At 41.3% G+C, this 24,247-nt stretch overlaps 2 protein-coding genes across 2 annotated transcripts; one reads left to right on the top strand and one right to left on the bottom strand.

Annotated features, from left to right (window-relative positions):
• Positions 1-500: 500 nt before the first annotated feature.
• LOC120426690 (uncharacterized) lies at positions 501-6,810 on the top strand. Its single transcript, XM_039591466.2, has 4 exons — positions 501-1,597; positions 4,829-5,245; positions 5,310-5,982; positions 6,050-6,810. The coding sequence occupies exons 1-4, from the start codon at positions 1,457-1,459 to the stop codon at positions 6,421-6,423; spliced, it is 1,605 nt and encodes a 534-aa protein (XP_039447400.1). The 5' UTR covers positions 501-1,456; the 3' UTR covers positions 6,424-6,810.
• Positions 6,811-11,310: 4,500 nt separating this feature from the next.
• LOC120426701 (holocytochrome c-type synthase) lies at positions 11,311-12,648 on the bottom strand. Its single transcript, XM_039591481.2, has 2 exons — positions 12,464-12,648; positions 11,311-12,327 (listed from the first exon to the last, which is right to left on the bottom strand). Exon 2 carries the CDS (start codon positions 12,323-12,325, stop codon positions 11,477-11,479), a length of 849 nt encoding a protein of 282 aa, XP_039447415.1. The 5' UTR covers positions 12,326-12,327; positions 12,464-12,648; the 3' UTR covers positions 11,311-11,476.
• Positions 12,649-24,247: the final 11,599 nt, after the last annotated feature.

Raw genomic sequence — 24,247 nt, 5'->3', positions numbered from 1 at the left:
CTGGCAACCCTGTCTCAAGCTATGACTACTTAAGATGCCACTTATGAGCCCTGAGAAATTAGACGAAATTTGTGTCCAAACCCATCATATCACATATCACCCATTGTTGGAAAAGAGTGAGGAAGGCACCAACCACATAGGTGGATTAAGTTAGTTTTTTGATAACGTCCTATAACAAGGCGATGACAATTTTTTCTCCTTAAGGTTGGCCAGAAAACACGCCGTGAAGGGGTCAAGAAATGACTTTACAAACAGCAGAACAAAGGAGAGTGAATGATTTCTAGGGGCTTTTCTTCACCCTCTCTGGCTTGCTTTCGCTGCCGCTGCTGCCCATTTGAAATTTTTCTTGAACAGTTCCTTCCGAAGTGCGTAAACCGCTTTAAGATCTGGTCTGGTAAAATATAACCCAAACACGAGTCATGTCGCATAACCGTGTACTGTCATGGCAGCCCGCGCACTTTTCGCCCGCTGTCATTCATTCGCCGACAGAAAACGCGAAAAAGGTGCGCTTGCTTTTTGGTGGTTGCGATCGCCACAAGAGTGAATGAAAAAGAACCTCTCAACGACGACGACGACGGAAGAGAACGGAGCAGCAGCCAACAAGCAAGTCCAAGCATCCCTCGCAGGAGGAGGACGAGGAAAAAAAAGTGAAGCCACCAAAGCAGGCGCCGTCGTCCGCGCGGAACAATAGTGTTTTTGACAGCTTTTTCACTGTTTGTAAACAGTGAAGTGCACAATCGATAGATTGGCCGCGGTGGGTGGTATCAGTTTTGTGGAGAAACGGGTTCCGGGAAGACCGCCCCGCCGCCGTCGTCGATGGAGTACGGGAGAAGGGAAGTGGCGGAGCAGCAGTAGTGAATTGGAATTGGTTGGCCCCTTCGTCCGGGGCGCTGGGAAAAATAGTGAATTCAAAAGTAGCAGCAGCGATTAGTTGGGAAGTTTTTAGTTGCCTTCTTTCTGGAGAGATCGCTTTGTACTTTCTCGCGAGGCCTCCTCGGCATTTGCGATTTGCAGTGGCGAGCTGGAGCAAAGAGAACCTTGAAAGCCTCGCGTTTTTTTTTCTTCTCCACACATCTCATCGCCCTTCTTCTTCGTCGTCATCGTATTGCCACCACTGCCTTCGTGTGGCCTAGCTTTACTTGACTGTCGTGTAGTCATTTTGGTGGTGGAGAGTTATTGCTTGCCAGCTAGGCTAGGCCAGGGCGCTCTAGAGCGGGCCTCGTCCAAAAGGGCATCGACCCTGGGAGCTGCCACCGGAGTCAGATCGTGTGACCAGGAAGTGACGCAATCAGATTGGGCGGAACCGTCCAGAAGCGTTTTGTGCGAGTGTATCTTTAGCTGGAATTCCGGGACGTTTTCCCCTCTCTTCACCTTCCGTCCCGCCCGCGACAGTATAACGGGACGACGAAGGTAGTAGCAGCAACAACAACAACACAAACAAACAAACCAAGCAGCGATGGAGCAGCTGCAGATTCAGGATCTGCCTTTCTGTCGGCTCTGCTTCACGCAGGGCGTCGAGCTGTACGAGATCTTCCCGGGGGCGGGCAACGACAACGAATCTCTGCTCATCAAGATTATGGACTGCGTCACCGTGGCCGTGAGTATTGTTGTACCTTTTGCGAATGCTAAATTAGCCTGAATGCTAAAAGATAAACATGAGGAAATGTTTGATGTTTTTGAGGAATCAAAATGGTTCATACAAATTGAACCACTTAATGCTAGTACTTTGTAAGTAAAAAGCTAAATAAAATTTTGGCACTGGGCTTATTATTATTACTATTTTTTTGTTAAACTTTTAAGATTCGGAACATATTTCTTAGTACAATACAATTCAAAATCAAGTAAATTTGGAAAAGTATTGCTATTTTTAAATAAATACCATATGAGTTTTGCCAAGTTCTTTTTTTTCTTAATTTGCTGGCATTAAATTTAAAAACACTGTAAAATTAATCAGAGTAGGGGAATACCACAAAAAATAACTTCTTAATTTTCTAACGATCAGAGCTTTTAGGGTCGAGAGGGGGGGCATTGATTTTTCGGCCAACTTTGAAGGGGGAGACAAAAACTCTAAATTAAATTTGTACCAGCCTAAACAAACAAAAATATTTTTCGAAAAATTTGAAGTGGATTTCCACAAGGAAGATGAGAACCTTTTTTTCTTTAACGGCAAAAATTCAAAATTTAAAAAACTGCATTTTAGAGCAGATATTAATCAGAGGGAAGGGTATTAATGTTAATGTTACCAACAAAATCCTTTGCTCGCTCCGAAAGACGAAATAAGATAATCTGAGACAGCACTTTGTAGGCCGCGTTGAGAATAGTGATAGTTCTCACATTCTAACTTGTTTCCCTTCCCTCTCTTTCAACTTTCAACTTCTCCGGTAGCTAGTCTGTGTCCCAGATTTTGACTATCAGATGGTACAAGGTCGCCAACTTGTCCGTTCTTCAGCTTCTTGATGGCATCCTTAGTTTCCCTCATCGTGAGTGGTAGCTCGTCCCCGTCGTCCACCATACCGCTGGCGTCGTGCCCCTCTTCGCCCTGGTACTCTTCATCTGGGCCGTTCAGGTGCACGTCGAAGTGCTGTTTCCACCTTTCGATCACCTCGCGCTCGTCCATCAAGATTCCTCCGTCCATATCCCCGGCAAATTTCGCCTCGCGACATGAAGCCGTTCCGGGATTGACTGAGTTTCTTGTAGAACTTACGCGTTGGAGCGATACAGCTGTTCCATGTCCTGGCACTCAAACTCTTCCAAGCGGCGCTTCTTATCCCGGAAGAGTCTGACATTCCTGGTCGAACCCATCCGTTCCGCCGAACTCGGTCCACGTACCCAATGGCGCTCGATGCCGCTGCGTAGATGGTTGCTTCCATATGGCACCAGCAGGGCCTCCAGAGGGGCTTCGGCGAGCTTACCTTCGTCTGGCAACGCAGCTAGATAAGAGACCGGACTTGAATTGACTTGGGGAGGACGCTTGCCCCGAAAAACAAAAATAAAAACGAAATTTATTTAAAAAAAAAAAAAAATCGTGAGCAATGATCGCCGCTATTAAAGCAATTTTTACACACCACATGGGAAACGCATTGGTTTTAAGCTGGGGTATCTTAGGGTCATGGCCCTATGGTGTTTTCGGTGAAATCGTCCACATTATGGGCGTCTTCCGCAGATCTTCGTTTTTGGCGAACTTTCCATAATGTGTTGTCCCGCGTGGATCAATCGGACCGCGCCACGGACTCACAATCCAGAGGTTGCAGGTTCGATTCCCGCCGCGGGCGCTCTAAATTTCTAAGTGTAAACATGGGTCGCCTTCGCTTCGTGCCATACTCAAACCACTCTTTGGATCCCAGGGCGGCGAAGTCCGAAAGACACTAGTGGTTGGTTCTAGCAATAGTGGCCGACAGCTATAGAGTCAACTTCATTTTTCATCGAGTGTTACTCCAGCTTCTGCGTCTTAGGAGCCATTACACTACCGCAAACAAACAAACTCGCACTTTTTCGCGTTTGACAGTTTGCCAAACTCGCAAACAAGGCAAAATGTATGCAGGCTGACGTTTGTACGAACAAATCCAGGCAAACTAGCTAACTGTCAAAAATTGCGAGTTTGTTTGTGTGTTTGCCGTAGTGTAATAGCTCCTTTAGCAAAACTCTCGGTTCTCGTTCGACAGTGGCGCGATCAGGAAATCGATCTTTTTCTAACGCTGTATTTAAACCGATTTTCACGGATTCATATTTGGTTGTTCTGAAAGTTGCTTACAACTTTCCCGGAGAGAGTATGGTGCTAAGTTGTTCCAAAAAAAAAAGATATTCGATACTTTTTCGCTCGAAAGTCACATTTTAGACCAGTTGAGAACGCTGTATCTTTTTTCAAGTCGAAGAGTGGTCTAAAATGAGCATGAGAAACCACCCATGGTTGCTCTTCTCCGTTGCTGAACAGGACCGGAATAACCTATCAGCACTACCGATCTTACGCTTCATCCAAAGAGTAAGACAGAGTTACCACTGCCTCTTGATTGTTGTTTCAACTTTGTGGTACATCGCACGCCTGCTACCAGCAAACCTTATAGAGTTATCTAAGGCCGATGTCACGCACACTAGCTCACCATTTGTTTTACTGGCCGGTACAAAATTTAACCCCAATCTTTTTCGTGTACGTACACGCAATACATGCGCACGTAGATAACTGTATCGAGCTGTCAAATCTGCAACATGGAGTTAAACTTTTTGTGAAGTTTTCCATGGCACTTCGAAAGGTTTAACTCCATGTTGCACGCACACACTCTCACTTTTAATTTCTCGATGGAGCCAAAAAAAAAAAAGAAATGGCTTTTCTTCGGACTGGTCACTCTATGCTTCAACTGTCTAGTCGTGTTTCCCTTATCAACATCGTGCATGAATGCGCTGCAAAGAATAAACATCACGATCCTCAAAACTAGAGTTTGTGCGAATTGGTAACAGTCGTTGGCCACCAACGGCGCCCGCCATGTCAGTTTGTAGATCTCGGGGGGATGGGACAGGAATGTTAGTGCCAGCAGAGCTACTTCTACTTGGGATTTTGTTAGTAGGGAAGGGTAATGGTAATGGCTGTTAAGGTTGACAAACACACAAAAATACGGGGGAAGAAGACGACGATCACGACGAAACGTCCATAACGAACACTTTTTTACCGTTCCGAATCAACTGATAGATTCTACAAAATACGAAACCGAGTGCACAGAATCATCTGGACAAAACCCACAAGTCGAAAAGTGGTCTAAAATGCTGCCAAATTAAATTAACGCACATGCACGACCGAGTGCTTCTAAACCTAACTAATGTGTTCCCTTTTCCGCAGATCACATTCGACGACGATTACAATTCGTACATTTGCGCCAAGTGTGTGACCACTGTCGAGGAATTTTACGACTACAAGGAAAAATGCAAGGAGAACGACACGCTGCTGCGCGACAAGCGAAAATCCGTCGACCAGACCGCGATCTACAACGTGGTCAACATGCCGTCGGAGGAGGAGGTAGCCAACAGCAACGGCAGCAGCGCCGTCGGCCAGGAGCTGGCCACGATCGACGACCAGCAGATGACGCTCGAGCATCGCATCAGCATAGAGGGCGGCGCCCCGCTCAACGGAAATATCATCGAGTTCAAGAAGCAACTGTTTACCGCATCGCCCGACCAGCTCGGCATCTGGATTTGCGTGGCCTCGGGCAGCGACATCCAGTGTCCGGCCATGATCCAGGTTGACGAGAACGTGCAGGTGGGTGGTGTCTGGTGGGGTTCTTGGTTTTATGGCTAATGACGTTTTTTGTGTTGTTTCGCAGGTCGTTGCCGAGATTGGACAGCACAACCACGGACTACCGGTATCGGTAACGGATAATCCTCAAGATACCAAGCCTCAACTGACCCCGCAACCGCAGCAACAACAACAGCAGCAGCAGCAGCAGCAACAACAGCAACCGCAACAACAGACAGTTGTTACCTCTCCGCAATCGGCGAGTAAGAGTGCCGGAACGGCCGGCACCAGCTCCGGCAGCAGTTCGAGCAAGAAACGCAAGGCAAAGGATCAACCGAGCAAAAGGAAGATTTCCAACGACATTCTCGTCGGCGATGGCTGGCTCGTGGACGTGGACAGCCAGAAGCGTCACCACTACCAGCTCGTCACGAAGGACGGCTATCAGACGTTTCTGATTTTCAACGGTTATCGCTTCCGCACGCAGCAAAAGATTCGCAACGGAATCGCGTCGTGGAAGTGTGCCTGGAACGGGCGCAAGGGCTGCCAGGCCATCCTGCACATTACCGAGGACTACCAGAAGGTCAAGGAAGTAGGCAATCCGCACAACCACGAACCGTCGCTGCGAGATCGGATGATTTCGGGCAAACCCGCCAACGGCAGCGATGTCTCGATGATGGCCTCGGACGGCGATGAAGAAAGCATGCACGCCGCCGGAGTTGAGTTGCAGCACATTACCATTGCGGCAGCTGTCGGTGGACACGGTAAGAGTCCATAGTTAGTCCATAGTCAACACTCTTTAACAACAATCTCTCTCTCTCTCTCTCGCAGGAGGTAACAGCAGCAGCAGTAACAGCACGCACTCGGTTACGCTGGCGAATGCCACCGTAACTGGCGGCGGAGGCCCCACCTCGACGGTGGTCACCAGCAGTGCACTGGGCGGCCTCGACGGCGTCACAACGGGCAGCCACAGCTCGTCGCTCGAGCATCTGTCCTCGTCGGAGATTGTCGACTTTGTCCAGCAGAACAGTAGCGGCAGTGACCAGCTCGTAACGACGGTCGTCGATGCGGACGTTCATCACGCGGCCGTCGTCGGCGGAGTCGTGGTGGATGACGACGTCGTCAAGGATACGGATACGGCGATGCCGATGGACATTGAGGAGATCATACGGCCCCACGTTGTGCTGCATTCGGCGAACGAATGAACGAGGCGCGCGGGGGGAAAGGAAAGGAAGGAGATTTTACAGTGAAGGAAGAAACACAATGAAATCATGGTTATTCAAGAAATGCTATCGAGATGGGAGGACAAGATTATGGATGAATACAGTGCGGCGCGGATATTCTCAAAAACCCTAAAATAATATATATTTTTAAATTGTGTAGCATCGTGAGAAGTGGAGCGCTGGAAGAATGATTCTAAGGGGGTTTTAAGCAAAAAGACTAGCGTTTAAGATTTACGATTACGGATAACGCATTAAGCAAAATGTGCTGAAACAGAAGGCAGTATGAGTATAGAAATGTAGTCGGTAAGTAACGTACATCTAAGCTTCTTTGTGTAAATTGCCAAACTTAATAAACCATAATAAAGATCATCGGGTTTTTTTTCCTTCGGAGGAAAGAATTCCCTTTTATGCTTTTATCTGATGAGTACACATTTTCTACGTTTCTTCTCTGCTTCAATAAACTTGTTTGTTGAATTCGTCGTTGCTTTTAGTTGTTGTAATTTAGCAAAGCTTTGACTAATAATACTTTAATAATATACATAGTTCATCAACGTAGTTCTACGTTAAACAGTTGGCTTCCAGAGCCTTCTTTTGGAGAAGGTAAACTGCTCCAGCAAAGGCTTCATTCCGCGAGGCGAAGTTTGCATGAACAACGAGGGAAACCTGATCGTAAACAAGAGCGAGGTGTTAGATAGGTGGAAGCAGCACTTCAACGGCGATGAATCGAACTGAGTCAACCTTGGAGCGCCCACAGCTGATGAACAGTTCCCGGCGCCTGATCTAGAGACAGTGAAGCTGAAGAGCAACACAGAACTGGAACGAGGAGAAGCTACCGGAGGAATGGATGGACGGTGTCGGTGTCCATCTTCAAAAAGGGCGATAAGCTGGACTGCGGCAACGACCGCGGCATCACGCTTATCAACGCGGCCTACAAAACCGTCTTCCAGATCCTCTGCCGTCTGCTGTCACCCCATGCAGGAGTTTCGTGGGGCTTCACTGGAGCGAGCGCTACCACGGATAAAATATTTTGTCTTCGACAGATCCTTGAAAAATGTCGTGAGAACAACGTGCCCACACATCACATCTTTATCGACTTCAATGCTATGGCAGATTATGCACGATATCGGATTCCCGGATAAACTTACTCGGCTGATCAAGGCGTGTTTGGAAGGTGGGGGGCTATAAAATCATTCGAAAAATGAAATTTCTTAATTTGCTTTCCTAGACCCACCTTCACGTATACATATCGACTCAGAATCAAATTCTGAGCAATTGTCTGTGTGTTTGGTGGGATGTTGATAATTTTTTTTTAAAGTTTAGCCAAGAACTTAAAAAGTGATACTAATAAAACGAGTTTAACAAAGGTCCGGAAGATTATAAAAAGGGTGGTTTTTGTATGAAACCATGTAATACATTTTTAGAAATGTATTGTAAAGACCTTTCCAATACGTTCAAAATATTAGAGATCTGACAAACCTATCAAAAGTTGTTAGCACATATTATCATGATTTAATCCCTGACTTTTTTCCACAAACCGCTCTACCATGCCCAGCATGGGACGCTCTGGGAGGATGCTGAAGTCCACGACGAGCATATTTTTGCGGACAGCACTCATTTTAGAGTCTTCCACAACGCGTTGATTGTTTCGAGCAACAATAGCGAATTTTCCTTCCAGAATCCTTGGAAAGCACAGCTGAAAATCTCCTGACTACAACGAGTTTTCAATGCCTGTGATGGTCGACACCTTTTCGGTCCGTTGCCGTCAATCATATCTCCGATAACGATCTCCACGTCCCTCTGCGGGCAGCTGCGTACGTGTTCCGAGCTTCCAATCGGTGTCCTTTTCGTGCGTAGGTCTATGTCGTTACGTTTCGTTCCGGATCCTTATTCTTTTTAAATTGTTGGTAATTCCTGTGTTTTTGGGGCTTCAAATATCTAGTCTCAGGGTTGCGGCTGCCACCTCGCTTCGGTGCTAGCTTCGGTTATTCTCTAGTCTACAACATTCCGTGGGAAAAATGCATAGAGGAGAAGGACGAGCAACGAGCTGGCTTAACTCAACGGCAAGCCAAGTAAGACCAACCAAGATCAATCGGCAAAGTTTTTTACCTAGCAAATCACCGCTAGCATTTCAATTAGCGCTATGTCTTACGCAAAGCAATTCTACATGAAGTTTTTTGAAATTTTAGCGCCGAATTGTAGTCCCGATATAAACCCTTTATTTATTTATTTTTTTGAAGGGTGATCCAGCCGCACATTGTTGATGTTGAAACCTCTAAACTGGGCCCTCGTCCTGTCACGTCCGTCAGTAGTCTTGTCGTACATTACAACTAGAATCAAATCTGCCAATGAATTAGTAAACTTCGACCAAATAAACACTGACGCTGTATGGATCTGGCTCTAGAATAAATGCACAGTTGTGTGTTTTTCATAAGTCCAAATTATTCAATTATTCATAAAAGTCCAAATATTCATTTGCGGATAACTACCTAACTTGAATTGAATACAAGGTTTAAAGTAACCTATCCGAAAGCTACTCTTATCTCAAACCCCCGACATTTTAATTAATAGCCAGAAAATCTAGAACGTTTCTTTTAAAACCTGTCTGGCTTCTTTAAAAAAAAAAACCAAAAACAAAAAAAAATAGATTAACAGTTCATATTTTACAAGTCGTGGATTGAAAAAGAGACGACCATTTGATCGTCAGAATTCCAGTAGATCCTCGATTCGCAACAATGGTCGATACAAGCATAATCCGACAACCGTTAGTTCTACAGATCAACGAATTTAGTCCGTTATCATTTCACTATTGATTGATCGAGACTCTATGGAAATTTTGACAAATCAGAATGGATTTTATGCTAATTGAATGAAAATCACCGATTCTGATAGAATTACTGAAGTCACTATTACTAATTTTGTCCCTAAATAACTAAAGGTTAAGTATAAAAAGTTGATATTTATAGTTAAAATCCTAAATTCTACAAAAACTTAATTTTTAAAAACCCGCATCCTAACCTGACACCCACATTAAGATAGGGAGAAATCACATATGTAGCGGTTCATTGTACAAATCGACGCCAACATTTCAAAAAGCATCATGTACAAACCATGCGTTTTGAGAAAAACGCATTTGAATGTTGAGCATCCATTTTCAATTCCCATTTTAATATAAAAGCAAAATAAGATGTTCTAATGATAACAAACGATGAAAAACGTTGCTTTCATTGATACTTGATCATCCAAATTCAATAAAACATTACTTCCGTAATTTTATTTGAGAAAAACAAACATAACTTTTTTTGAAATCACCAACGTCTATATCACCCTGCTGTCATTGAGGGAGACGCTTTGTTATGATTCGTTTTTCTTCGCCGAATGTACATGGCGCTTTGTTCATGTTGCTTTTTTTTCGTCACGAGGCTCATGTAGTCTTTTGTTTGACAGGTTGACAGGGCTATATAAACAGGGACTGCTGATGGCAGAGATTTTGTTTATGTTACTTTATTTAAAATCATGATTAAACAGACTTTACTGAAATAACTTTTGCTCATTTTTGGTGGAGAGGTAGCTTATTAGGAGTACTTTCAGAATATGCAATAACCCAGAAAGTGTCAAAATGTACATGATGCCTTTTGAAATGTTACCGTCGAAATGTGATATTTCCACTATCAGAGAACCTCTTTGTCTCGATGACAGCTTACCGGCCATCGATTAAGCCCTGAGACTGCGTAGCATGTCTATGTGTAAAAATGGAAGCTTCAGCAATATACTGAAAACTTCGATTTTAATTCCACATCGGATCAAATCATAGGGGAAATCTACCCTTTCCAATCAAACACCTATCTTCGTCATATGGAGAGTTTGATGCTCGATTAAAGCTCCAAAAATACTATTTGGGCTATAAACTTACCAGCAACAGCACCGCCTCGAGTAAGCACGCAAATGTTTGCCACTTACTGGCCAAAAAGATCACATTTAATGCACTTTTGATCATAATTTGTATTTTGCGAGACCACTTCTCATCATTTTGTTGGCACACACAGTGACACACACGAGAATCCCTCAAACGCTTAATGAATATCGCCAAAATTAACTTTTCACTTTCGCTTACTTTTTCACGGCGCTTAAGATATGAAATTGCTTTCAACTACCGGCAACATGTTCTTTTGATCATTAGTAAGGCACTCACTTGAAGAATAATCCCGAAAAATGTAATAAATTAGCAAGCGCCATCAAAAAAACAAACGCGCCAAGTCGTTTGACGTTTCAATTTTCACTTTGCATTCCAACCGAAGGCTGAAGAAAACCGAGCGAGAGACGAAGGCAAAAAAGAACAAAGGCTGGTGGTCAACACCACCAGCAGCACAGCCAGCGATGCCAGGAAACTTTCCCTATAAATGCCACTTTTCGTGAGTGTTCGTTTGAACTGTCAGCGCAAATGGCAACACTCGACAGAGTGTTGGAAGAAAAAAGAACTATGCCGATATTAGAAAAATGGGCGTGGCCCAATGCATTCGCCTCGATTAGAATACCATTGGGAATTTTTTTTTGTTAAATGCTTGGTAAAGAAATAGAATAACTTTTAGTGAAAGTGAAAATAAACAGAAATGTTCACAAAAACTTGCTCTACTCGTTGGTGTACTTGGTTTAAGTAAAATTCAAGGGAGACTCTAGATTATCCAGCATCATTCAAACACGACCGCTTATTAGGATTAAAATGGGTAGATTTCCCCTACTCCTTGCCAAACAAGCATCAAACCTATGATACTCATTATGACAAAGCCCAGGGGTCGTCCCGATATACACCAGTTGAATCTAAACTAGCAAATTTTTCCTTTGGACTGTGATTCACTACGATCAATCAAACAGTTATGTTTGGTTGTTGAACAGCTTTTGATGATAAGTGTGCATGTTTTATTGTTAAACGATCAAATTAGTTAAGTTCCGGTATATTTGTGTAGTCGTTCTAAGTTTTGTAATTAAAAGGACATTGCGATTCCTTCTTGTCGAACCTATCTCTCCTGCAGGGCATAATTCAGTTGGTGTTGGTGTCTTCCTTAAACTTACCCTGCAGCTCAAACTTCCAGCGCATGTAAGCGACCTTCATTCGGTCCCAGACGTTTTCGGGCGAATCCATGGCGGGCCTCACGTCGAGCAGGGCAAATTTGTACTTTTCGTCCACCATGCCACCGTCGTAGTAGTCGATAATGTATCGCACATCCTTGCCGCACCGGTCGACGATCCAGTCGTGCCGATCGAAGGGCAGTTCGTAGCCCATCCAGCTGCGAATGCGCGCCCTCGGGCTGTATTCCGTGGCCTTGCCGCCAAAGCTTTTGAGTTTCGGGTTGCCACACTCGCGGGCGTGTAACGCTTCCCATTTGAGCACCTCCTGCCAGGCCTGTTCGTTGTTGGCGTTGTGAATCTTGATGATGTCGCCCATGTCCTTGGGGGTGATGTCGTCCTTTTGCCAGCGCCAGCCCTTGCGCAGCATCGCGTTCCAGAACATCTGCTGACTTGGGTACACCCAAAATTCCTGCTTGCCGTCCTCGGTCACCTTCGGGATGGACGACACCTGGCGATCCTTGGGCAGTGCAAACGGCTGATCGGGGGCAGGGTTCTGATTCATGGGGGGCATCATGTTGAGCGGGTTGATGTCCGACTCATCGTGCTTAACCGGACACTCGGAAATCAGCGTTGGCTTCTCCTTCGGCTCCTGCTTCTGGTGCATCGGACATTCCGGCGGAGGACTGGCGGCCCCAATCGAGGCATACTTTCCTTCGTGGTGGACAGGTGGGTGTCCGGTCGGCAAGTTTGGTGTTGCCGCCGCTTCTGTGTGGACAATGTGGGAAGCGACCAGCTCGGCCGCGGAAACGGTGTTGCCCATTTCTGGAAAGGGAAATTCAATGCAGGAACCACGTTAGGAAACATGCTTTTATTGCCGAAGGTAGAACTATTTTGGGTTTGTTACATAATTTTAGAGATTTTTCAAACAGCTGATTTCCTTTATCCTACTAAGACCTACCTGTATTTCACAACAAGCCGAAATTTCTGAACAAGTTTCTGCCCGCCGCAGCAACTGTTGGCAAATTTAAGTTACCAATAAGTCAATTTTATAATCTTCCAGGATAATCTTTTGTAAACAGGCAGAAAACGAGTGTTTCTCGCGTGCGAAAACGTTCTGCGCCTGCTGCTGGGTGCAGAAAAGTCAAATTAATTTAATGACAGACGAGGATGCCAACTTTTTGGTCTTAGCCGTCAGTGCTCTGACATAGCAAAGGAAAAAAAAAAGATGCCAACTTTTTCATTAATTTCTGCACTTTGAAAGTGTAAACTTTGAGTATCTGTACGTGTATGAACAAAAGTCTGCGCATGAGAATCTTACAGTAAAACTCCCGGTTGTATGATCCAGTCGACGCGTTCCGTTTAAAGTCCGCTTGAAATTCCGCTTGAACGAAAAAAGTTTGAGTCGAATTCTCAGCAGGGTCTTCCCAGTCAGTTCAATTCAAATTCTGAAACGGAATTGAGCTGACTGCGTATGGTGCAGCGCTGAGAGTAATTGTAATTGATTGTTTATTTGTGACGAGAGCTTGTTAGTTTACAACTTTTTATCAGGTTAATCAGGAGTATCAGAACGGAAAGGTCACCTGCTGATATTTGTAAAATTAGTTTTCAGGCATGATACAGAGACAATTCGCTAATTCGAATGGAACTGCATTCGAATGAGCGAATCCAAATTCGCCAAATGGAACGACTGACAGCTGTCAAAAGCTTGAAACCACGTGTTTGGAAATTGGGCCTTAAAATGAAGCTTAGATTGCTGATATTATTGTTTACAGCGATAAAGCTTATTTTTATGAGTCAATGACCCTTTGTACCCTTTGTACCACAAAGAGTTTAAAATGGATTTTTAAATCAATTTTGAAAAAATAACCTCGCGGTCCTTCTTGATAGAAAAGCTCCTACTTGACAGCTCGTTTCAAGGGGACCATAGATGATCCATCGAAAAAATCGACGGTAACATTTCAAAAGGCATCATGTACATTTTGACACTTTCTGAGTTATTGCATATTCTGAAAGTACTCCTAATAAGCTACCTCTCCACCAAAAATGAGCAAAAGTTACTTCAGTAAAGTCTGTTTAATCATGATTTTAAATAAAGTAACATAAACAAAATCTCTGCCATCAGCAGTCCCTGTTTATATAGCCCTGTCAACCTGTCAAACAAAAGACTACATGAACCTCGTGACGAAAAAAAGCAACATGAACAAAGCGCCATGTACATTCGGCGAAGAAAAACGAATCATAAAAAAGCGTCCCCCTCAATGACAGCAGGGTGATATAGACGTTGGTGATTTCAAAAGAAGTTATTTTTTTTTTTTTTTTTTTTCTTCATAAAATTATTTTTATTAGGTCCTTTTCGGTACTGGGACCTGGTTAGGACCGAGTTGGCTTTTGTAATTACATTTGACTTGATAATTACAGAGGATCTTGTGTGTAAATGTTAGTGGGAGGGGAGCCGATTACCCGCGGCCTACTCGGGGTTAGTAGGGAAGGGATTGATGTTAAAGACAAGGCGTGGGACGGGAAGGGGGATTGTGTAGGGGTTGGTTGGCTCTGCTGGCCTTTGCGTTTTGTCCTCAGCCGCAACTCGGTGTCCAGCTGCTGGGGCGATCTTGCTTTGCTTCCGGTGCAACCAGAAACGACGGCTTTGTGCGAAGGCGAGTTATACTAACTAGAGGAAAACTAACTGAAGGGAAACTAACTGGAAGAAAACTAAATAGATATTTTGGAATCTGAGAGGAACTGATAGATAGGATAGAGAACATCAAGGTCTAGTTGAGACAGCGCGTATCGCATCGGGATTTCTGGTGGTCTTCCTCGGGCCCTGAGGGTATCTTTCAACTTAATTCTGTGAGCCTGGTGATCTGGACACGCCCATACGAGATGTTCGATGTCCTGATAACCCTGCCCACAGTCGCAACGGTTCGTATCACTCATGTTGATACGGTACAGATGAGCCTTGGACGAGTAATGGTTCGACATAAGGCGGGACATCGTTCTGATGAATCCACGCGTCAAGTCCATTCCCTTGAACCAGGCTTTTCTTTGCACCTTAGGTCGTATGGAATACATCCAACGTCCTTTGGTGTCGTCGTCCCATTGATTTTGCCAATCCAAAAGAAGTTATGTTTGTTTTTCTCAAATAAACTTACGGAAATAATGTTTTATTGAATTTGGATGATCAAGTATCAATTTTTTTTTATTCATAACTTATTTTTATTAGGTCCTATTAGGTGCTGTGACCAGGTTGGGACCGAGAATCAGTTTAAAATTTAATATATAATAATAACAAAAATAACTTCTTATACTCCGTACTTCGAGATCATGTAACAGGCGAGGGTTACTTGGTCCAAGCGGGTCTTGCAGGTCTTGAACCTATCAAGTATCAATAAAAGCAACGTTTTGCATCGTTTGTTATCGTTAGAACATCTTATTTTGCTTTTATATTAAAATGGGAATTGAAAATGAATGCTCAACATTCAAATGCGTTTTTCTCAAAACGCATGGTTTGTACATGATGCTTTTTGAAATATTGGCGTCGAAATGTTGTCTTGTAAATTTTTTTTTGCATTTAAATGAAAAAAAAAGTGATCAGAAATGGTTTTTAATCGTGTTTTTTACCGTTGTACATAAAAATTGAGATAGGGCTTTAGTACCCAATTGTTTGACAACTGGTGGTTGAGTGCTTTTTAGTTCGAATACGTTCGAATAAGCGAGCATTCGGATTAGTGGACATTCGGAGTAGAGAAATTCTGTAAATGCAAGGACGAGGCATATCCAAGACATCTTGATGCCTCTGTACGATTCTATGACAATTTCCGGAATTGCATTTCCCGGAATGAACGTTTTCTGGAATGGACGTTATCCGGAATGGATGTTTTCCGGAATTGACTTTTCCCGGAAAATGAGTTTTTTTATATTACCCGAATTGACAATGAATGGAATCTTGCCTACTCGCTTACTTGTGGTTAAGAATTATTTAGTTTGTACCTCGGTTTGTACCCCGTTGGTTTGACCTAGTCACATTTAAGGAACTCGATAGTTTGACAACAATATGAAAAAAAAATATTCCTGTAAATTTACATTATTTATCATGCACCAAAAAGTATCATGATAAATGATGTTTGTTTACATTAGGTTCATTGGAAATTTACATTAGTTTTGAAAATTTACAATAGTTTTGGAATTTACATTACTTTTGGAATTTACATTATTTCAAATCAACTAATTCTGATTGGCCAATGGGAATGAAAAAGCTCGACTTGGATTGCAGTAGGAAAAGGGTGTGGCCTATGTTCTATTTTAAAATGATTGAAATGGGAGGCAAAAGGAAATTCTGATTATAAAAAGTTGTTTCACAGGTAGGGGACGCTTTCTCGTCAACGTCGATCTGGAATCGAACGGACGACGGGTAGGATGATCGGTGTTACTGCTGCTACCCGCTGCCGACTGAGCCATCTTCGCATTTTATAAACGAGGGGCTAAAGCATAAACTTGCTCAGGTCGAGGCTCAGGCAGTGGGCCAGCGAAATATGAGAGCGATAGAAAGAGAACCAAATATAACTATTTTTAGTTCGGGTAGTTTTGATGTCAACGTTTCAGAAATACATTGGATATATGATTTACATTGAATAGGAATTTACAGGAAGCCGAACACGGTTAGAAATTCATTAGATTTGAGTTTCCATGCTCAATGTTTCCATTAGATTCATGATTTACATTAAATTTAGATTTAACTTGGAGTAATTTCCATAACTATTTACTCTTTACATCATATTTCAACATTACATTGAGTGAGTTTACATAAGAAACAGTAATTAGGGGAACTATACCCTTTCTAAGCCTATTTCTATTATCGGCCTATCAGCACTTTGATCATGAATTACAGCTTTCATAAAGTGTTTTTGACTTATCCAAAGTACTAACTAGCTTAAATAAATGTGAGCAAGCAACTCTTCATTGTTGATACATCTGGAAATGTTGATTTAATAGCGGAAAACGGCAAAAGTGATGAGAATTGGTCGAACGGCTTAGAGTGATTAAAATGGGTATATTTCCCCTACTTGCTGTGTAAATTTACATATTGTTTTTTGTGAATGATAAATACAAGAATGATTAAAAAGAAAGTGAAATGTTCGGACACGAACAATAGAAGCAAGCGTTAACTTTTGAACCAATACTTTATTAACAACCATGAGATGTAACAATGTAGATCGATAGATATTAGACAAACACTAGATGTTTTCAACATTCTTTCAATGTGATGTTATGTAAGAATTTTCCCTTCTTTTGTTAATCAGTTGACTTTTGTGACTAAACTCTACCAAATTTTACTATAAAGCAGAATGTTTATTTTCAAAGAAGGGAAAACCTCTAGAAAATAAAAAGCTTTCAGAAGATCAAAGTATAATGTGTATTTTCTTTCCTATCTAGTTGGTACGAGAGAGCACAAATGCATCGATTTACTAGACATCTGTCGGAAATGGACCACTTTTTTTACCGCCGTGACTAGGCGGGCTTAAATTTTTTAAAATTCGTCAAACATATTTTTTCCAGACTATTTGTGATTTTCAATAAGCATGAAAAAAACGAACTTGTTTAAATGTTTTGAAAAATAACAATCATTTTTCAGGGGTCCACTTCAGTCGTGGTTTTGATTACTATCTCCCGAGATATTTCGTTTATTTTTAGTTAAATAAAAGTGGTAGTAGTTTTTGTTATGTTTAACGCTCTGTTTCGACGCACTTTGTTGCGATTTAATTTTAGATAAAAAAAAATGAAAACAGTTAAAAAGTAAGAAAGCCATTAAAAAAAAAGAGACGCACCCTAATATGAAAAATATCCAAATTCTCCCATACAACTTCAAGTCACTCTAATGAGTACGCATATAACATTTTGCAGTAGAATGCCTGAAAAAAATCGTTCGAAAAAACGTGCACGAGTCCGAGGAGAGCGTTAACATTTCCTGCGCCCAAAGCCTTCGTAACGCGTCACGTTGAATATGGCACATGGGGCGGCAGGTGCACCGCACGAATGTTCACTTCTATCGATCCCCCATCTCCTTATAAATATAGTTACGTGAAAATAATACACCGTCAAGCTGTGTAAATATTTACCAAAGGTCTACCCGCCTGGTCGAGTCGGGTTGCTGTCGCGTAACGTTATCCCAGGCAGGCATTCCAGCCCGTTGGCCAACGTGATGTTACACGTGATCGTGATTTGCGCGTCTCATTACGACGACCCCAATGTAATTTTCTGCGGAAAATTCTGCTCATACATCATGCTACCAACGAGATTAGTGAACGAATAGTCAAATAGTTAAACTTTAACTTTATTTAAATATATTACTGAACAAAATTTTACCCAGTTTTTGACTTTCTATTTCTAAATAAAACTTCTTATTGCGTTCAGTTCACTCTGAAGCCGTATTTGTACACTTCTTCTTATCTCCCTTATCAGCACAGTTTATATATTGCGATTTTATTGTGGCTAAACAACGTTTGCCATAGAACTCAACTTGCTCTCTTCAGTCTAACCCACCACAACTAGCTAATAATTCGCACTAGTTTATGACGAGTTAGTAACACGTGATGGGGAAACTTGAGAAACTGACATTATTTAGACATGTGAGCTCGCGCAGATAGAGCGATATCCGCCGATTCTTCATGCAACTCTCAGTACACAGCAACAAATGATGGAGTGCTTATTTATCAACAGTAGTATTCTTTGAGCTATTGAACTTTGTTGTTTTAAGGTAAACTACTGGTTGATGGGTAATTCTGTTAGATAACTTCCTGATATTTAGTATAGTTAGTCATTCTTGCAGCCAAATATTTTTTTCAATAACTCTTCATAAAACAACATTTACTTGATCGAATTTCTTTTGATATTGAACCATTTAAAAACACTGACCAACAATGTTTTGCCTCTGTTCAATTCCTGTTGAAGAATTCAATAGTGAAATGAAGGTCCTCAAAATCAATTCCATTGTGCTATTGTGTTTCATATGTTATAGGACCTCTTGAAATAAAACTCTAGAATTCCACTAAGCATTTTCCCAGTTTTTTTTGGGGTTCGAATGGTTTTTCCAGAAATTGCTTAGAGAGTTTAAAGCAAGCAAAAAATAAAAATTTAAATAGACTATATTTTATTTTATGAACTATGCAAGGAATTAAGCTTGAATAAGTTTCAGAAAAAATCAGCCATTTTTTTATCGAAAAAAATATAAACTTTAACAGTTAGTAACAAAATCAATAAATACTTCAAAAAATAGCAACTGTTGCCATTATTAGTCACCAGCTGCGAAATAAATGGCATTTCCATTCCATTAACTCCGTCACGTTTTTCGCACTGATCCCCTGAGCAATACTCCCGGGATACAGAGAAAGAGAGAGAGTGAGCGATTAAAACCGAACACAATGTGCAATGTGGATGGAAATATTTTCCACAAAGGTCACACGTGTTTGGGCACACGTTCTAGGGTGTCGCCGCTGTGTTATTTCCTTTGAGGGCGTTGTTGGTGTTTGTCGCGATTGGCGTAAACGGAAGCCATGGAAATTTAATGCATTCCTAATAGGTATAGTTAAGGATCTTATAACAGTTTAAAGCATTGTTTGATCTAAAATTTTCGGAAAAATGCATTTTTTTTAAATAATTGTGTGTCAACTTCAATCGAATTTTGCCTTTCTCACTGAGGAGAGACATTAAAAATACACAGCAAAAAATCCGATGGTAAAATCGCATGCAAAAGCATGCACATCACCTTCGTCAAAATAAACACCTAATATTACACACTGCATGTACAATTTTTGCAAAAACAAAAAAAAAGTTGCAACCGACGGAATTTAAACCCAGCACCAACAGTAAGGACTAGAGCCTTAGCCCACTCGGCCATCAGACCGATGAAAAGCTGTAAGGATAAACGCATATATGAGCTTGACATTTCGGTCAAGTGGGTTTCCCATACTGATGGGCTATATATTTCAGGGTGTAAAATCACATAAAATTGCATAAAATAATGCAATATTTATTTTACACCCGGACCTTTTACACGCAGCTGGATTACTACTTTTTTAGCTGTGTACTCACAAAATAAATATGTTAAGATAGGTAGGTATTCAAAAGACGTTTACGATGGGCCAAATAGATTTAAGATCAGATAACCCTATAGTTTTGAATTAAGTACTTACTGCTTTTGAATTAATATTTTTTTCCATAAATATATGATATTATAATTTATGAGCACTTAAGTGTTTCATATACTGCCGTTCTACGCATAATTGTCCCATGTTCAAAAAAGTGCAACTGAGAAAAACGCGATTGAAATTTTTCGACCGTTTTTTGTGTTTCTAAGCATAATTGTACCACAGACAAACAGACGGGACACTCGAGTGCCGAACCATCGTCCTCCAAAAACGGTTATTTCAAATGCAATTTTGTTTCGGCATCCACCCACCCGGCGCTGATGGCGCTGCTGTCGTGACAGCTCGCCCGTCTATTCTCAGTGTGTGTGAAGCATGTTTTTGTTTTCAAGTTGAGCGTGAGCACGTGCGCAGCAGCAAATGAGTGCACAAATATTTATGGAATTCTGGAATTCTAACCGTGAATCACAATCCAGGCTTTCCAGGACAAAATTGGGGCAGTCTTGGCCATAGCCTCTTGCCCCACTATTAACCCGGTAGGCCTGCTCAACTGCCTGCCGATGTCGAGGTTGCTGCTGAGGCGCCGGCTACTGCGGAGGAAACCGGATCCTGTGGTGGAGTCATCTCCTTCGGAGCAACCTGCTTACCCTCCGTGGACTGCTGCTCATATTGCTGCTGCTGGTCGTCCTTTTGGCCTTTTTGGCCGCATGATTTGGCTCATGAGGTTCTGCTATTGGAAACGGAACCGCTGTTGATGTTTACAATCGTTTAGGCTTGATTGTCTCACGCATACACTGACGTGGCACATGACAGTAATGAGTTAGTATTGGTATGTTTAGGCTGCGCTTCGGCATCAGCTCGCCAGGCAGCGCTGGCGTCGCCGAGATTTGGTGATTTGATGAAGGACGATGGATTTCAAAAATAATTTGTATGGAGAGTCACGTGCACGTCTGTTTGTCTGTGATTGTACCGTGAGTCCCTATTCACCCCATAAGTCCCTAATCATCCCAGTTAGCAGTTTATCACTCTTATTTGTAATCCTCTTGCTATGCAATAGGTTAACAAGACACAATACTTCTTAAAACTGATAATTTATTGAAAGAAAATACTTGGTGGGACAATTATGCGTAGAAGTACAACGATGGGACAAACAGACTTGGTGTTGTTTTCAAGGATTTTCCGAACAAAGTACTAGATTTTATGTGTTTTTCGAAAAGTAAACATCAAACTAATCCTAAAAATGATAAAATGTCAGAATCGACCAAAAATGACATGGGACAATTATGCGTAGAACGGCAGTATAAGTTTGAAAAAAATATTACCTTCAAATGAGACCTGAGTAATTCTCTACGAAATCGGTCTTTTTTCTTCAATTTTAATTTTTGTATTTTTTAATCCGACTGAAACTTTTTTGGTGCCTTCGGTATGCCCAAAGAAGCCATTTTGCATCATTAGTTTGTCCATATAATTTTCCATACAAATTTTGCAGCTGTCCTTACAAAAATGATATGTAAAAATTCAAAAATCTGTATCTTTCGAAGGAATTTTTTGATCGATTTGGTGTCTTCGACAAAGTTGTAGGTATGGATACGGACTACACTGAAAAAAAATTTTACACGGTAAAAAAAATGTTGGTGATTTTTTATTTAACTTTTTGTCACTAAAACTTGAAAAAAATGAAAAAAATTAAAAATAGTGTTTTTTTGCAAATCTAGATTAAATTTTCAAAACAACCTATCCCTCATGGGTTTCCTATGCAGATAGGACCTTTTGAAAATTTAATCGAGAAATCAAGTTTTAGTGACAAAAAGTTAGATAAAAAATCATCAAAAAATTTTTACCGTGTAACATTTTTTTTCAGTGTAGTCCGTACCCATACCTACAATTTTGCCGAAGACACCAAATCGATCAAAAAATTCCTTCAAAATATACAGATTTTTGAATTTTCATACATCATTTTTTGTATGAACAGCTGCAAAATTTGTATGGAAAATTATATGGACAAACTAATGATGCAAAATGGCTTCTTTGGGCATACCGAAGGCACCAAAAAAGTTTCAGTCGGATAAAAAAATACAAAAAAAAACGAATGACCAAAATCTGAGAGAACTGCTCACCTGTATTTAATAATCTGAAAGTATGAGTTGTGAAGTTTAATTTATGGAACATTTGATACTCGATTAGATGAAGCCTCGATTTTCTGAAGTTTCGATTATCCGAAGGTTTGTGACATTGGGCCTGGGGAGTGACATTAAGTCATTCAAATTTCTGTATTTTTGTATGAACCCCTGATAACGGTAATCGAATCATGAAAAAAATATATTTTTTTCCTTTTTTAATTCAATTGTGGATTCTGCGATCACATTTTAGTCAAATTTGAGTGACTATTTCAATATTTTACTATGGCAATATTTCATCGCCGCCATTTTGGCAGCCATCTTGAATTTAAAAATTCTAAATCATTTTAGAGTAGTTTGGAGGTCATACTGACTCAAAAATATGACAACGATTCGTGATTCGATCGTCCGAAGATTTGATTATCCGATGTGAAAATTTTGCGAGGCCTGCGGATAACCGAGTCTGAACTGTATATAAATGCTAGGAAGGTACCAACCACCTACATGCGAACCTCCCTTCGACTTCGACCAGAGCCAAGTGACATAAACTAAATTAAAATATTAGCAACAGCTCGATTATCTGAAGTTGAAATCTCCTTTCGGAATAAAAAAAAAAAATTACGAATGTCTTGAATCGATTTTTTACAGATTTTTAGTAAAGAGTATTTAAAGGACGTGCAGATGAACATTGAACAATCAAAATCATTTTTGAATCTGATAATTCGTAAATTGATCGAGAACAGATCGAAAAACGGCTCTGTTTACAACTTTGAATGATTTCACCGCGCCAATTAAAAGGTTGAATTCAAATTGGCAGCAGGCGTGACCGAATGGTTACGCTGTCCGCTTTGCTTTGAACCTAATGATCATGATCATGATCATGTTGGATCCCCATCTGCTCAAGCCTCCCATTGGATGGGGAAGTAAAACGTCGGTCCCGGCCATGGTTGTTGTTAGGCCGTTAAGTCATTGCAGGTGTGAGAGTCGTCTCCCTGCTATAAAGACAAACAGCACACCAAACCAAGCCTGCTCCGGTGGAATCGCTGGTGGCGGTTGGACTCGCAATCCAAAGGTCGTCAGTTCAAACACTGGGGTGGAAGGTTCCTTGGAGTTAAAAGAGGTTTGGGTGCTCTCCCCATTCAAGCCTTTGGACTCCTAGGTTCGAGCAGAAACTTGCAATAGAGACTTGAATAGAGACCACATAAGACCTGGGGGTCGTTAAAGTGGATTGTTGTTGTCATATTGATTATAACGTGTTGTCAATTTGTTAATGTAAGTATAAAGGACGTATTAGACTATCACAAACAAACAAACAAACTCGCAAACAAACAAACTATTTACAGTTTGGCAGTTTGCCTGCTTTGTTTGTTTGCTTGCATTTGTTTGCAGAAACGTCATCCTGCATAAATTTTGCATTGTTTGCGAGTTTGTCACAAACAAGTTTGCGAGTTTGGCAAACTGTCAAACACTAAAAAGTGCGAGTTTGTTTGTTTGTTTGCCATAGTCTAATAGCTCCTCAAGACTGTTTTGAAATGATTTGTGGATGTCATATAATGTAATATAATAAATATAAAAAATGGAATATAAACTGACAATACAACAATTTTAATTAGCACTATGACCACCAAATGAAGCAAAACGAGATGATAAATAAAACAAAACAAAACACAGAACACCCATGTCCTAATCATAAAATACAACATTTCCGAAGATGATTAGAAAATTCCACTTCAAGAAACGGATTTTTTGATAATTTCATAGCGTTTTTGTATGGACAGGCCCCAAATTTGTATTGAGACTTGTACGTAGAAACAAATGATACAAAATGACTTACAGAAACAATGAAAAGTCGAGTTTCAAAAACCCTGAGGATTGCTCTTTTGAAAATTGAATAATTAAGCAAAAAATGTTGGGCAGGCCTGATTTATATTATCTTGAGACTGTTAATAAATTAAATGTAATTTAGTTGTTTTTGTGCATTTGAGCTTAAAGTGTAATAATTCGCCTAGTCATCTTATTAAGGTGAATTTTGCTCCAAAATTTACACATCCCGACGAGCGTTACAATCTCACATCCTGGCCCACAGGTCGCACATACCTGCACTCGGCCGATTTTGTCTCGCTTGCCGATATCTTATCAGTTGAGTTTGCTGTTTGTAGCAAAGTTCGACTGGGAAACAGAAAAGTAGAAAAATACATTGCTACCAGCCAGCTTCCCAAGCTTTTTTTCTTCTTCCATCATTTATTTATTCCTGCCTTATAAATACACATTCACACCATACGCCTAATGCATTCGTATTTGTAATTTCATGCGATCAGTACACCCCAATTACACACATTCACCAGCCGGCTTTGGCAGTGACGCTGATAACCTTATGGGCTGACTTTTCGGCTGACACAAGCCCGACCACGTTATCAGTATCACTCGTTTTTATTTCTTTCTCTGGGATATTTTATTCACATGACCACTTGAAAACACTTTTTGGTT

The sequence above is a fragment of the Culex pipiens genome, chromosome 1 (genome assembly GCF_016801865.2).
Source record: "Culex pipiens pallens isolate TS chromosome 1, TS_CPP_V2, whole genome shotgun sequence".
Taxonomy (NCBI): domain Eukaryota; kingdom Metazoa; phylum Arthropoda; class Insecta; order Diptera; family Culicidae; genus Culex; species Culex pipiens.
Note: the sequence above shows the minus strand (reverse complement) of the source record. Positions and strands in the feature narration are given on the sequence as shown.